Below are 14084 nucleotides of genomic sequence, written 5' to 3' on the forward strand. Positions count from 1 at the left end.
ATTTTTCTTTAGAATCTCCCATAAGCACAGTATCATCAGCAAAAAGTAACTGTGTCAATTCCCATTTTGTATTTGATTCCCCACAATTTAAGTTAATCCCACCCCTCTCCCGAACACCCTAGCATTTACTTCTTTTACAACCCCATCTGTAAATATATTAAACAACCATGGTGACATTACACATCCTTGTCTAAGACCTACTTTTACCGTGAAGTAGTCTCCCTCTTTTCTACACACCCTAACCTGAGCCACACTATCCTCATAAAAACTCTTTACAGCATTTAGTAACTTACCACCTGTTCCATATACTTGCAACATCTGCCACATTGCTCCCCTATCCACTCTATCATATGCCTTTTCTAAATCCATAAATGCAATAAAAACTTCCCTACTTTTATCTAAATACTGTTCACATATATGGACTCCATATATGTTCACATATATGGAGTCTGTGGAGACAAAGAACTTTGTCCTTGGAGGCAAAGAGGGGAATGTATGAGAGTATAGTTTTACCAACGCTCTTATATGGGTGTGAAGCATGGGTGATGAATGTTGCTGCGAGGAGAACGCTGGAGGCAGTGGAGATGTCATGTCTGAGGGCAATGTGTGGTGTGAATATAATGCAGAGAATTCGTAGTTTGGAAGTTAGGAGGAGGTGCGGGATTACCAAAACTGTTGTCCAGAGGGCTGAGGAAGGGTTGTTGAGGTGGTTCGGACATGTAGAGAGAATGGAGCGAAACAGAATGACTTCAAGAGTGTATCAGTCTGTAGTGGAAGGAAGGCGGGGTAGGGGTTGGCCTAGGAAAGGTTGGAGAGAGAGGGTGAAGGAGGTTTTGTGTGCGAGGGGCTTGGACTTCCAGCAGGCATGCGTGAGTGTGTTTGATAGGAGTGAATGGAGACAAATGGTTTTTAATACTTGATGTGCTGTTGGAGTGTGAGCAAAGTAACATTTATGAAGGGGTTCAGGGAAACCGGCAGGCCGGACTTGAGTCCTGGAGATGGGAAGTACAGTGCCTGCACTCTGAAGGAGGGGTGTTAATGTTGCAGTTTAAAAACTGTAGTGTAAAGCACCCTTCTGGCAAGACAGTGATGGAGTGAATGATGGTGAAAGTTTTTCTTTTTCGGGCCACCCTGCCTTGGTGGGAATCGGCCAGTGTGGTAATAATAAAAAAATAAATATATGCTTCAATGTAAACACTTGATCTACACATCCCCTACCCACTCTGAAACCTCCTTGCTCATCCGCAATCCTACATTCTGTCTTACCTCTAATTCTTTCAATTATGACCCTACCGTATACTTTTCCTGGTATACTCGGTAAACTTATTCCTCTATAATTTTTACAATCTCTTTTGTCCCCCCTCCCTGTATATAAAGGGACTGTACATGCTCTCTCCCAATCCCTAGGTACCTTCCCCTCTTTCATACATTTATTAAACAAAAGTACCAACCACTCCAACACTATATCCCCCCCTGCTTTTAATATTTCTGTCATGATCCCATCAGTTCCAGCTGCTTTACCCCCTTTCATTCTACGTAATGCCTCACGTACCTCCCCCACACTTACATTCTGCTCTTCTTCACTCCTAAAAGATGGTATAACTCCCTGGCCAGTGCATGAAATTACCGCCTCCCTTTCTTCCTCAACATTTAAAAGTTCCTCAAAATATTCTCGCCATCTACCTAATACCTCCCTCTCCCTATCTACTAACTCCCCTACTCTGTTTTTAATTGACAAATCCATACGTTCCCTTGGCTTTCTTAACTTGTTTAACTCCAAAATTTTTTCTTATTTTCATTAAAATTTCTTGACAATGCCTCTCCCACTCTATCATCTGCTCTCCTTTTGCACTCTCTCACCACTCTCTTCACATTTCTTTTACTCTCCATATACTCTGCTCTTCTTATAACACTTCTGCTTTGTAAAAACCTCTCATAAGCTAACTTTTTCTCTTTTATCACACCCTTTACTTCATCATTCCATCAATCACTCCTCTTTCCTCCTGCCCCCACCCTCGTATAACCACAAACTTCTGCCCCACATTCTAATACTGCATTTTTAAAACTCGTCCAACCCTCTTCAACCCCCCCACTACTCATCTTTGCACTAGCCCACTTTTCTGCCAATAGTCGCTTATATCTCACCCGAACTTCCTCCTCCCTTAGTTTATACACTTTCACTTCCCTCCTACTTGTTGTTGCCATCTTCCTCTTGTCCCATCTACCTCTTACTCTAACTGTAGCTACAACTAAATAATGATCCGATATATCAATTGCCCCTCTATAAATGTGTACATCCTGGAGCCTACCCATCAACCTTTTATTCACCAATACTTAATCTAACAAACTACTTTCATTATGTGCTACATCATACCTTGTATATTTATTTATCCTCTTTTTCATAAAATGTGTATTACTTATTACCAAATCTCTTTCTATACAGCTCAATTAAAGGCTCCCCATTTACATTTACCCCTGGCACCCCAAATTTACCTACTACTCCCTCCACAACATTTTTACCCACTTTAGCATTGAAATCCCCAACCACAAGTACTCTCACACTTGGTCCAAAACTCCCCACGCATTCACTCAACATTTCCCAAAATCTCTCTCTCTCCTCTACTCTTCTCTCTTCTCCAGGTGCATATATGCTTACTATAACCCACTTTTCACATCCAACCTTTATTTTACTCCACATAATCCTTGAATTAATACATTTATAGTCCCTCTTTTCCTGCCATATTTTATCCTTCAACATTATTGCTACTCCTTCTTTAGCTCTAACTCTATTTGAAACCCCTGACTTAATCCCATTTTCATTAATTCATTTATGATATTTTCTTCAAAATTATATAATATGTTACAGTGGAACCTCAAAAATCAAACTTAATGCGTTCCAGGAGCTAGTTCTAAATTCGAAAAGTCTGAAATTCGAAGCAATAGTTCCCATAAGAATAATGGAAATACAATTAATCCGTTCCAGAAACCCAAAAATATTCACACAAAAAATACATTTTATAGAGATTAATTACAGTTTTACATACAACAAATACTATAGTTTTTAATTATGTATAGTAATCCATATAAAATAGCATTTTTACTTACCTTTATTGAAGATTGGTGATGGCATCTGGAAGATAGGGAGGAGGAGAGAGGGAGTTGGGGTTAGTGTTTGAAAGGAGAATCCCCCTCCATGAGGACTTCAGGTAAAGCCCTCTCTGGGGTTACTTCCCTTCTCTGTCTTTTAATGCCACTAGGACCAGCTTTAGAGTCACTGGACCCCGGTCTCACAAAATAACTGTCCACAGTCCTCTGTTTCTGGTGCCTCTTTAACATTTCCCTAAAATGGGACATGGTTCTGTCACTGAACTTGTTGCAAAGATGGCTTGTTTCAGCTTGCTCAGGGTGGTACTTCTGCACAAACATTTGGACATCATTCCACTTGGCACAAATCTCCTTAATCTTTGAAGAAGGCACCTCATCCACTCCCTATATTAACACCTTTCGCAGCATCAGCTTCCTTGATTTGTTCTTTCTTTGACAGGATAGAACTGATGGTCGACTTGTTTTTCCCATACATCCTGGCAAGCTCAGCAAGTCTCGCACCACTCTCATACTTCTGTATTATTTCCTTCTTCACATCTATGGTGTTTCTCACTTTCTTTACCACAGGGGTACCACTAGCAAGTTTCTTTGGGCCCATGGCAGCTTATTTCACAGTCCCACAAGCACTAAACACAACAAAATAATCGTAAAATGCTTGAATGAGAGCGCAAGTTAGTGTTCATTCAAGCATAAACAAAGCTAGACTGCTCACGGTGCCTGCACGGGGACGCGGACAGAGCGGGCAGCAGACAGGTCCCGTACCCGGCGGTCCGAAAATAGGGGCGCGTTCGATAATAGGGACACAGTTTGTCCGAAAAAATGGTCCTATTTTCGAAACGTTCTATATGTGATACGTTCGATTTTTGAGGTTCCACTGTACATAGCATATAAACATTTTATGTTTATATACTATGGAGGTGTGGTAGCTGGGTGGAGGGAAAACATTACGTCACTCCCCATAATACATAACGCTTTTGTTTACAATTCTCGGCATGAATAATTCATTACTTCTCCCTTTGTTTATGATGGCATTTAAAGGTAGTTGTTAGAAATGATTAAACTTGGTGAACATGGTATGTTGATGGTAATAATATGGTTCTGGGCCAAATTAAATATCGTGTAGCTATGTAGGTAGGAGAAGGTATGTAGCCCAGGTGGACTACGTACCTACATTATTATTATACGTTACTGATAATTATATGTATGTGTACCTGTACCTAAGTAAGCTTACACACTGTGCTGGCATGCAGGTATACATTAAAATTGCTAAGAATGTCTTATTAGTCTTGAAGATGCCTCATTAATAATGATAATAATAATAACACAATAATAATCACTCTGAGGAGCATTAAATATCGTATAAAACATAATATTTGGCTTAATCCATCTAAATACACCCCACAGTAGAATAAATTAACATAAATATGAGATGTTGTAGCCAGGCAACTTGTAGAATTTGTGGTAGCCAGGCAACTTGTGGTAGCCAGGCAACTTGTGGTAGCCAGGCAACTTGTGGTAGCCAGGCAACTTGTAGGACTTGTGGTAGCCAGGCAACTTGTGGTAGCCAGGCAACTTGTGGTAGCCAGGCAACTTGTAGGACTTGTGGTAGCCAGGCAACTTGTGGTAGCCAGGCAACTTGTAGGACTTGTGGTAGCCAGGCAACTTGTAGTCCAACATCAGAGAAAATGTGTCACTATAATATTACTGGGGGTAACTAGAAAATTATTCTTTTCATATGCCTGCACTCAGGGCGTCATTTCTTCTAAAAATGGTGTTACATGAGAATGGGCATTTCTCTCTATTAATTCTACTGTATCAACGTGGAGATAACTTGTACACAGTGTAAAGTGACGAAAATCAGACGTGTTCGTCTGGTTTGCTTAGAATATGCGAGGGTGGCCCCTGCAGAGTACCCATACTTGCCCAACCTGACTTCCTACAATCATAACTCACCTCTCACCCTACATTAAGATTACAAATGTTTTAAGGTAATTAATGAATGTACTGTATATGTATTTATCACTCTGGGGAGCTTTAATTAATTTTTTTTTTTTTTTTTCAACAAGTCGGCCGTCTCCCACCGAGGCAGGGTGACCCAAAAAGGAAAGAAAATCCCCAAAAAAGAAAATACTTTCATCATCATTCAACACTTTCACCACACTCGCACATTATCACTGTTTTTGCAGAGGTGCTCAGAATACACAGTTTAGAAGCATACACATATAAAGATGCACAACATATCCCTCCAAACTGCCAATATCCCAAACCCCTCCTTTAAAGTGCAGGCATTGTACTTCCCATTTCCAGGACTCAAGTCCGACTATATGAAAATAACCGGTTTCCCTGAATCCCTTCCCTAAATATTACCCTAAATATTACGTAGTACAGTGGACCCCCGGTTAACGAACTTTTTTTCATTCCAGTAGTATGTTCAGGTGCCAGTACTGACCGAATTTTTTCCCATAAGGAATATTGTGAAGTAGATTAGTCCATTTCAGACCCCCAAACATACACGTACAAACGCACTTACATAAATACACTTACATAATTGGTCGCGTTTGGAGGTGATCGTTAAGCGGGGGTCCACTGTATATTAGTATATTAATATATTAATATATTATATATTATATATTATATTATTATATATTATATTATTATATATTATATTATTATATATTATATTAGTATATTAATATATTAGTATATTAGGTTGGAAGGAAAGGGTAAGGGAGGTTTTGTGGGCGAGGGGCTTGGACTTCCAGCAGGCGTGCATGAGTGTGTTCGATAGTAGTGAATGGAGACGAATGGTATTTGGGACATGACGATCTGTTGGAGTGTGAGCAGGGTAATATTTAGTGAAGGGATTCAGGGAAACCGGTTATTTTTATATAGCCGGACTTGAGTCCTGGAATTGGGAAGTACAATGCCTGCGCTCTAAAGGAGGGGTTTCGGGATATTAGCAGTTTGGAGGGATATGTTGTGTATCTTTATATGTACATGCTTCCAAACTGTTGTGTTCTGAGCACCTCTGCAAAAAGTGATTATGTGTGAGTGAGGTGAAAGTGTTGAATGATGATGAAAGTATTTTCTTTTTGGGGATTTTCTTTCTTCTTTGGGTCACCCTGCCTCGGTGGGAGACGGCCGACTTGTTGAAAAAAAAAAAAAATTACGTGTGGGTGGGGAGGGCTGACCTGGCTGGCTACCATACCTCCCAAACCTGACTTTCTACAAATTAAACTCACCTCTCATACTTCATTAAGACTACAAATATTTTAAGGAAAGTAATGGGTGTACTGTGTGTGTATTTTACTTTTTATTGTTTTTAATGCCTAGTTCTATTACTAACGTAATGTATATCAGTGTAAACTTGTTACCTGGCATTTATATGCATTTATAAGTGGAAAAAATGGCGTCTGCTTTCCGGCGATGTCTGCTTTCTGGCAGTAGCCTGGAACCTAACCTGCCGTATAAGTGGGGCCCTACTGTATAGTTATTCTCTATAAAATGTATTTTTTGTTAATATTTTTGGGTGTCTGGAATGGATTAATTGGATATCCATTATTTCTTATGGGAAATATTAACAAAAAATACATTTTATAGAGAATAACTATAGTTTTGCATACAGAAAAGGGATGATGAAATTCGAGGGTCCACTGTAATGATGTACAGCCTCTTCTCACTTAACGATGGGGTTCCATTCCTAAGAGTAGGTCAGTAGGTGAATTGGTCATTAAGCAAGGAGCATACTACACTGGTAGTGGGTTTATGTCAACCATCTTTTGTTATTTTTTTTAATGTCACCTTTGCACCATTATAATATTTCTGGTATACTTTTAAATGTTTATACAGTACAGCCTCTCCTTACTTAGCGACATGTTCGTTTACTGACGACTCAGACTTATGACGGGCTCTCTGACCAGTATGCATACCTAAATAATGTATATTAGAACTGAGTTTGTCTATTCTGATTATTACAATATGCAGTACACTGCTGTATAAACATTTAAAAATATACCAGAAATGTTATAAATGGTGCAGAGGTGACATTAAAACAGTATCAAAAATAGCTGGCACAAACCCACTACCATTATAGTATGCTCCTCACTTAGCAATGAATTCATTTACCAACGTGGTCTTGGGAACAGAACTCCATCGTTAAGTGAAGAGAGGCTGTAGCGTACTGTATACTATAACAAACAGAATAGAGGAAATCAGCTCTAATATACAGTGGACCCCTGGTTAACGATATTTTTTCATTCCAGAAGTATGTTCAGGTGCCAGTACTGACCGAATTTGTTCCCATAAGGAATATTGTGAAGTAGATTAGTCCATTTCAGACCCCCAAACATACACGTACAAACACACTTACATAAATACACTTACATAATTGGTCGCATTGGGAGGTGATCGTTAAGCGGGGGTCCACTGTACATTACTCAGGTCTGAGCAGTTGGTAAATGAAAATGTCACTAAGTGAGGAGAGGCTGTATTTGGAAAGACAGCTAAAAAATATTTAACTAATCGTAAAGATAAATAATACACACTTTAAAAGACAAGATTAGGCAAAAATTCTTGGATATTCAACTTAACATCTTAAATTTAAGCCTTTGACAGTGGCATACGTGGAAATGAAATTTCCTGCTTTGCATAACCAGAGGCTCCAGGTGCAATTTTAAATGTCATACTTTTTTTTTTTTGCTTAAATTTTTTTTTTTTTTCAACAAGTCTGCCGTCTCCCACCGAGGCAGGGTGACCCAAAAAAGAAAGAAAATCCCCAAAAAGAAAATACTTTCATCATCATTTAACACTTTCACCTCACTCACACATAATCACTGTTTTTGCAGAGGTGCTCAGAACACAACAGTTTAGGAGCATATACGTATAAAGATACACAACATGTCCCTCCAAACTGCTAATATCCCGAAACCCCTCCTTTAGAGTGCAGGCAGTGTACTTCCCAATTCCAGGACTCAAGTCCGGCTATATAAAAATAACCGGTTTCCCTGAATCCCTTCACTAAATATTACCCTGCTCACACTCCAACAGATCGTCAGGTCCCAAATACCATTCGTCTCCATTCACTCCTATCGAACACGCTCATGCACGCCTGCTGGAAGTCCAAGCCCCTCGCCCACAAAACCTCCCTTACCCCTTCCTTCCAACCTTTTCGAGGATGACCCCTACCCCGCCTTCCTTCCCCTACAGATTTAATTGCTCTCCATGTCATGTATCATGTAGAAATAAAGAATTTTAATTTAATTTTTTTTCTAAGTACAGATTGGCCATCATTAATCTGGCATCATTGGGACCTGTAGTGTGCCTGATTAGTGAGTTTGCTGGATTACAGAGTGTTAAGGTTAGAATTCACTTAATTAACTTAACAATAGAAACTTTCTGCTACATCTTCTCATTTTCATCACTGCTTTCTCCTCCACTGTCTTGCTGCTGTGGATTTACAACCATCTGCACAATATCTTAGTCAGTATAATGATGAAATTTGAGTTTACCTGGAGAGAGTTCCGGGGGTCAACGCCCCTGCTGCCCGGTCTGTGTATAATGATGAAATTTGAGTCAATATAATGATGAAATTTGAAAGTATGCTAGCTGAAATTAGTGCCGGATTACTGATGGAACCAGATAACTGATTGCCGAATTAGTGATGGCCGACCTGTAGAACTATGAAAAGAAAAAAGAAATTGTTGAACTTGGTGAAAAAATTACTACTCCTCAGCAAAAGCAGTGTGAATGCTCCTAGTGGTGTATACACTAAATACGTACATATTGATGAAAATTTAAAAAATTTTCAAATTTTTCCACGTCTAATGCTAAACAGTGTAACTCCGTTTTTTTTACAGTCCGCATATTGTACAATTCGGATTTAGAACACTTTTTTGGGTGAAATTTTGGTCTTGATTTCGTACCTCAATTTGGAAATCGTTCACATTGTATGCGTCCGCCCACCCAGGACACCGTCAGTCTGGCTCTGTCACTGGTTGAGTGAGCATTCATTTGAAACATTTCACAATTTTTGTGCTTGTTTATCGATTGCAACTGCAAAATAAGTCACCATGGGCCCAAAGAAAGTTCCTAGTGCCATCTCTTTGGTAAAAAAGGTGAGAAACATGATAGAATTCAAGAAAGAGATTGTAGAAAAATATGAAAGTGGCATACGTTTAGCTGAGCTTGCCAGGATGTATAGGAAGCCGAGAAGGATTTTGAAGGGTTTGAGGCTGACCCTGTCGGCCCTATGCCTGTTGTGGAATGTACTGTGTCTTTGGGAAAGTCTATGGGATTGGATGTGAGTGGCCAGGATGTGGAAGAGTTGGTGGAGGACTACAGGGAAGAGCTAACCACTGAAGACCTGCAAGATCTTCATCTGGAACAGCAACAGACCACAGCTGAGGAAATTAGTTCAGAGGAGGAGGAAGAGAGAGGGGAGAAGGTGCTTTCTTCAGTGATTAAGGACATGTGTGCAAAGTGGAATGAGTTGCAAACTTTTGTTGAAAAATATTAACCCGACAAAGCTGATACAGGCCGTATCTGCAACATGTTCAGTGACAATACCTTGTCCCATTATAGGCAAATCTTAAAGAGAGGCCAGAAACAGAGCTCTCTGGACAGATTTTTAGTGTGACAGGGGGTTTAGAGATGGCTTTGATACCTGAAGTCCTTATGGAGGGGGATATCCCTTCCAAACAATAACCTCGACTCCCTCTCCCCTCCTCGCCTTCTTCAGTATGCCAACAAGAGTCTTCAGTAAAGGTATGTAATATTCATTTATCATTAAAATCAGTCATTTATATTTATTTTTCATTGTTTTCTGCATGTAAAACTATAGTTATTCTTTAAAAAATGTATTTTTTGTTAATATTTTTGAGTGTCTGGAACGGATTAATTGTATTTACATTATTTCTTATGAGAAATATTAATTCGGTTTTTGTACATTTCAGTTTTAGACTAACCTTCTGGAACGGACTAAGTATGAAAACCGGAGTTCCACTGTACTAGGTTTTTTGTGTTTGATGTGTTTAATTAGTAAAACCCAAAAAAAAATTTAGTACTCGATGTGAAACTCTTCAAAACAAGGAAATACTGTAAGGTACATTGTTTGACTTTATTATTATTATTATTATTATTGTATAGCCAATGTCTTTAATGTGTTTGTGTTAGAAATGAATGGTTATTTTCTATTTTGTTACATGTTTTTATGTGCCTCAGCTTGCCGTGTGAACAGTATCCCCCACACTTGTGTTGGCCTGACGACCGCACATTGATTGTGGGATGGGGGGACTCGGTGAAGGTGTGCCGGGTGAAGGATCGTGTTGCCAGTCCTTCTCACTTGACCCCAGGGCTCATAGAACTTCCACCTCATTATCTTGAGATTGGTAAGCTGTGTTTTGACAATGACTTGCATACAGCCATGTACTTTTATGAACATACTGCCCAAAAAAAAAAAAAAAAAAAAAAAAACTAGGAAATATAGGCCAAGGTGCATTATTGCTTTCCTGTCTTATAAACAAGATTTGTTCCTGTTTTTTCAATATACAATTGAGATGTGTTCCTGTTTTCTCAACTTATGAACAAGGTATGTTCCTGTTTTTCAATGTACAATTGACGTGTTCCTGTTTACTCAACTTTCTTCCACCACCCACCACTAACCCATGACTTGCTTTCACCACCCACCATTAACCCATGGACTTACTTCTACCACCCACCACTAACCCATGACTTGCTTCCACCACTCACCATTAACCCACGGACTTGCTTCCACCACCCACCATTAACCCATGGACTTGCTTCCACCACCCACCATTAACCCATGGACTTGCTTCCACCACCCACCATTAACCCATGGACTTACTTCTACCATCCACCACTAACCTATGACTTGCTTCCACAACCCACCATTAACCCATGGACTTACTTCCACCACCTACCACTAACCCATGACTTGCTTCCACCACCCACCATTAACCCATGGACTTGCTTCCACCACCCACCATTAACCCATGGACTTCTACCACCCACCACTAACCCATGACTTGCTTCCACCACTCACCATTAACCCATGGACTTGCTTCCACTACCCACCATTAACCCATGGACTTGCTTCCACTACCCACCATTAACCCATGGACTTGCTTCCACCACCCACCATTAACCCATGGACTTACTTCCACCACCTACCACTAACCCATGACTTGCTTCCACCACCCACCATTAACCCATGGACTTACTTCTACCACCCACCACTAACCCATGACTTGCTTCCACCACTCACCATTAACCCATGGACTTGCTTCCACCACCCACCATTAACCCATGGACTTGCTTCCACCACCCACCATTAACCCATGGACTTACTTCCACCACCTACCACTAACCCATGACTTGCTTCCACCACCCACCATTAACCCATGGACTTGCTTCCACCACCCACCATTAACCCATGGACTTGCTTCCACCACCCACCATTAACCCATGGACTTGCTTCCACCACCCACCATTAACCCATGGACTTGCTTCCACCACCCACCATTAACCCATGGACTTGCTTCCACCACCCACCATTAACCCATGGACTTGCTTCCACCACCCACCATTAACCCATAGACCTTGCTGCCACCACCCACCATTAACCCATGGACTTGCTTCCACCACCCACCATTAACCCATGGACCTTGCTGCCACCACCCACCATTAACCCATGGACTTGCTTCCACCACCCACCATTAACCCATGGACTTGCTTCCACCACCCACCATTAACCCATGGACCTTGCTGCCACCACCCACCATTAACCCATGGACTTGCTTCCACCACCCACCATTAACCCATGGACTTACTTCCACCACCTACCACTAACCCATGACTTGCTTCCACCACCCACCATTAACCCATGGACTTGCTTCCACCACCCACCATTAACCCATAGACCTTGCTGCCACCACCCACCATTAACCCATGGACTTGCTTCCACCACCCACCATTAACCCATGGACCTTGCTGCCACCACCCACCATTAACCCATGGACTTGCTTCCACCACCCACCATTAACCCATGGACCTTGCTGCCACCACCCACCATTAACCCATGGACTTGCTGCCACCACCCACCATTAACCCATGGACTTGCTTCCACCACCCACCATTAACCCATGGACTTACTTCCACCACCACCCACCACCCTCCCACCAGTGCATGAATAGCTTAAACAGCTTGCAATATAATTGTGAATAAATATGGAGACTAATTTTTTCTTCTAAAATTGTTTTTGCCTCCCAAGATGGGGTGAAGAGAGTATGTAAGCATGCACTTAAACAATAACAAATTGACATGGGCTATCCTGGCTGCTGCTCTTATGTGGAAACAATGAAAATGGACACATCCTGTGATAATGGATAGGTCCCGGAGCAGACAAACCTGCGATGAAGTGTATGTGGTCTGTTTCATTGATTGTACGACTGAACTGGACGCTTGTGCGATGCAGTAGACTAAGTTCACTGTGTTGATAATTTTAATGGCCTTGCCATGCAGCAGACTTAGTGAGCCTTTGTCTGGCCAGATTTTTTGTCCTTTTATCCTATGTCTTTAGGGAGGTCTGTTATACTGGTGGTGTACTGTGTTTTCATTCTTACTTTTTTACTTCTCTGAATCATTCTGTTTTTTATGTTCTAACTTGCTTGTATTGTGTTTTCAGTTTACATGTTCACAACGGATTTTTATGTGTGTGGCGTTGGGCCGCTGGATGAACACCTGGTGGTCTTAGCCTACAACAAGCAAACTGACCTCTCTCTGGCCAGTCTAGGGGTAGATTCCCGTAGGCCACAGATGCGTGTTCTGGAGCCTCTGCAAGGAACGTTTGAAGAGATCTCTAAGGATGTCCTTGGCATAAGGTGTTACCAAGAGTATAAACCAGCCAACTACCATCTTGGTATGTAAATGGTCATTTATTGCCTGAGTCTTGTTTTTTTTTTATTTTATTATCACACTGGCCGATTCCCACCAAGGCAGGGTGGCCCGAAAAAGAAAAACTTTCACCATCATTCACTCCATCACTGTCTTGCCAGAAGGGTGCTTTACACTACAGTTTTTAAACTGCAACATTAACACCCCTCCTTCAGAGTGCAGGCACTGTACTTCCCATCTCCAGAACTCAAGTCCGGCCTGCCGGTTTCCCTGAACCCCTTCATAAATGTTACTTTGCTCACACTCCAACAGCACGTCAAGTATTAAAAACCATTTGTCTCCATTCACTCCTATCAGACACACTCACGCATGCCTGCTGGAAGTCCAAGCCCCTCGCACACAAAACCTCCTTTACCCCCCTCCCTCCAACCTTTCCTAGGCCGACCCCTACCCCGCCTTCCTTCCACTACAGACTGATACACTCTTGAAGTCATTCTGTTTCGCTCCATTCTCTCTACATGTCTGAACCACCTCAACAACCCTTCCTCAGCCCTCTGGACAACAGTTTTGGTAATCCCGCACCTCCTCCTAACTTCCAAACTACGAATTCTCTGCATTATATTCACACCACACATTGCCCTCAGACATGACATCTCCACTGCCTCCAGCCTTCTCCTCACTGCAACATTCATCACCCATGCTTCACACCCATATAAGAGCGTTGGTAAAACTATACTCTCATACATTCCCCTCTTTGCCTCCAAGGACAAAGTTCTTTGTCTCCACAGACTCCTAAGTGCACCACTCACCCTTTTCCCCCTCATCAATTCTATGATTCACCTCGTCTTTCATAGACCCATCTGCTGACATGTCCACTCCCAAATATCTGAATACATTCACCTCCTCCATACTCTCTCCCTCCAATCTGATATCCAATCTTTCATCACCTAATCTTTTTGTTATCCTCATAACCTTACTCTTTCCTGTATTCACTTTTAATTTTCTTCTTTTGCACACCCTACCAAATACATCCACCAATCTCTGCAACTTCTCTTCAGAATCTCCCAAGA

The 14084-nt window shown here is 41.3% G+C and overlaps 1 protein-coding gene across 1 annotated transcript in view; it reads left to right on the plus strand.

Annotated features, from left to right (window-relative positions):
- lt (vacuolar protein sorting-associated protein light) overlaps window positions 1–14084 on the plus strand; it is a 90252-nt gene that overhangs the window by 26168 nt on the left and 50000 nt on the right. Inside the window, exons 7-8 of the mRNA XM_070090002.1 lie at window positions 10324–10490; window positions 12806–13039. Coding sequence (XP_069946103.1) covers window positions 10324–10490; window positions 12806–13039 — 401 coding nt within the window. The remainder of the gene's footprint in view (window positions 1–10323; window positions 10491–12805; window positions 13040–14084) is intronic.

This window comes from Cherax quadricarinatus, chromosome 30, assembly GCF_038502225.1.
Source record: "Cherax quadricarinatus isolate ZL_2023a chromosome 30, ASM3850222v1, whole genome shotgun sequence".
NCBI lineage: Eukaryota > Metazoa > Arthropoda > Malacostraca > Decapoda > Parastacidae > Cherax > Cherax quadricarinatus.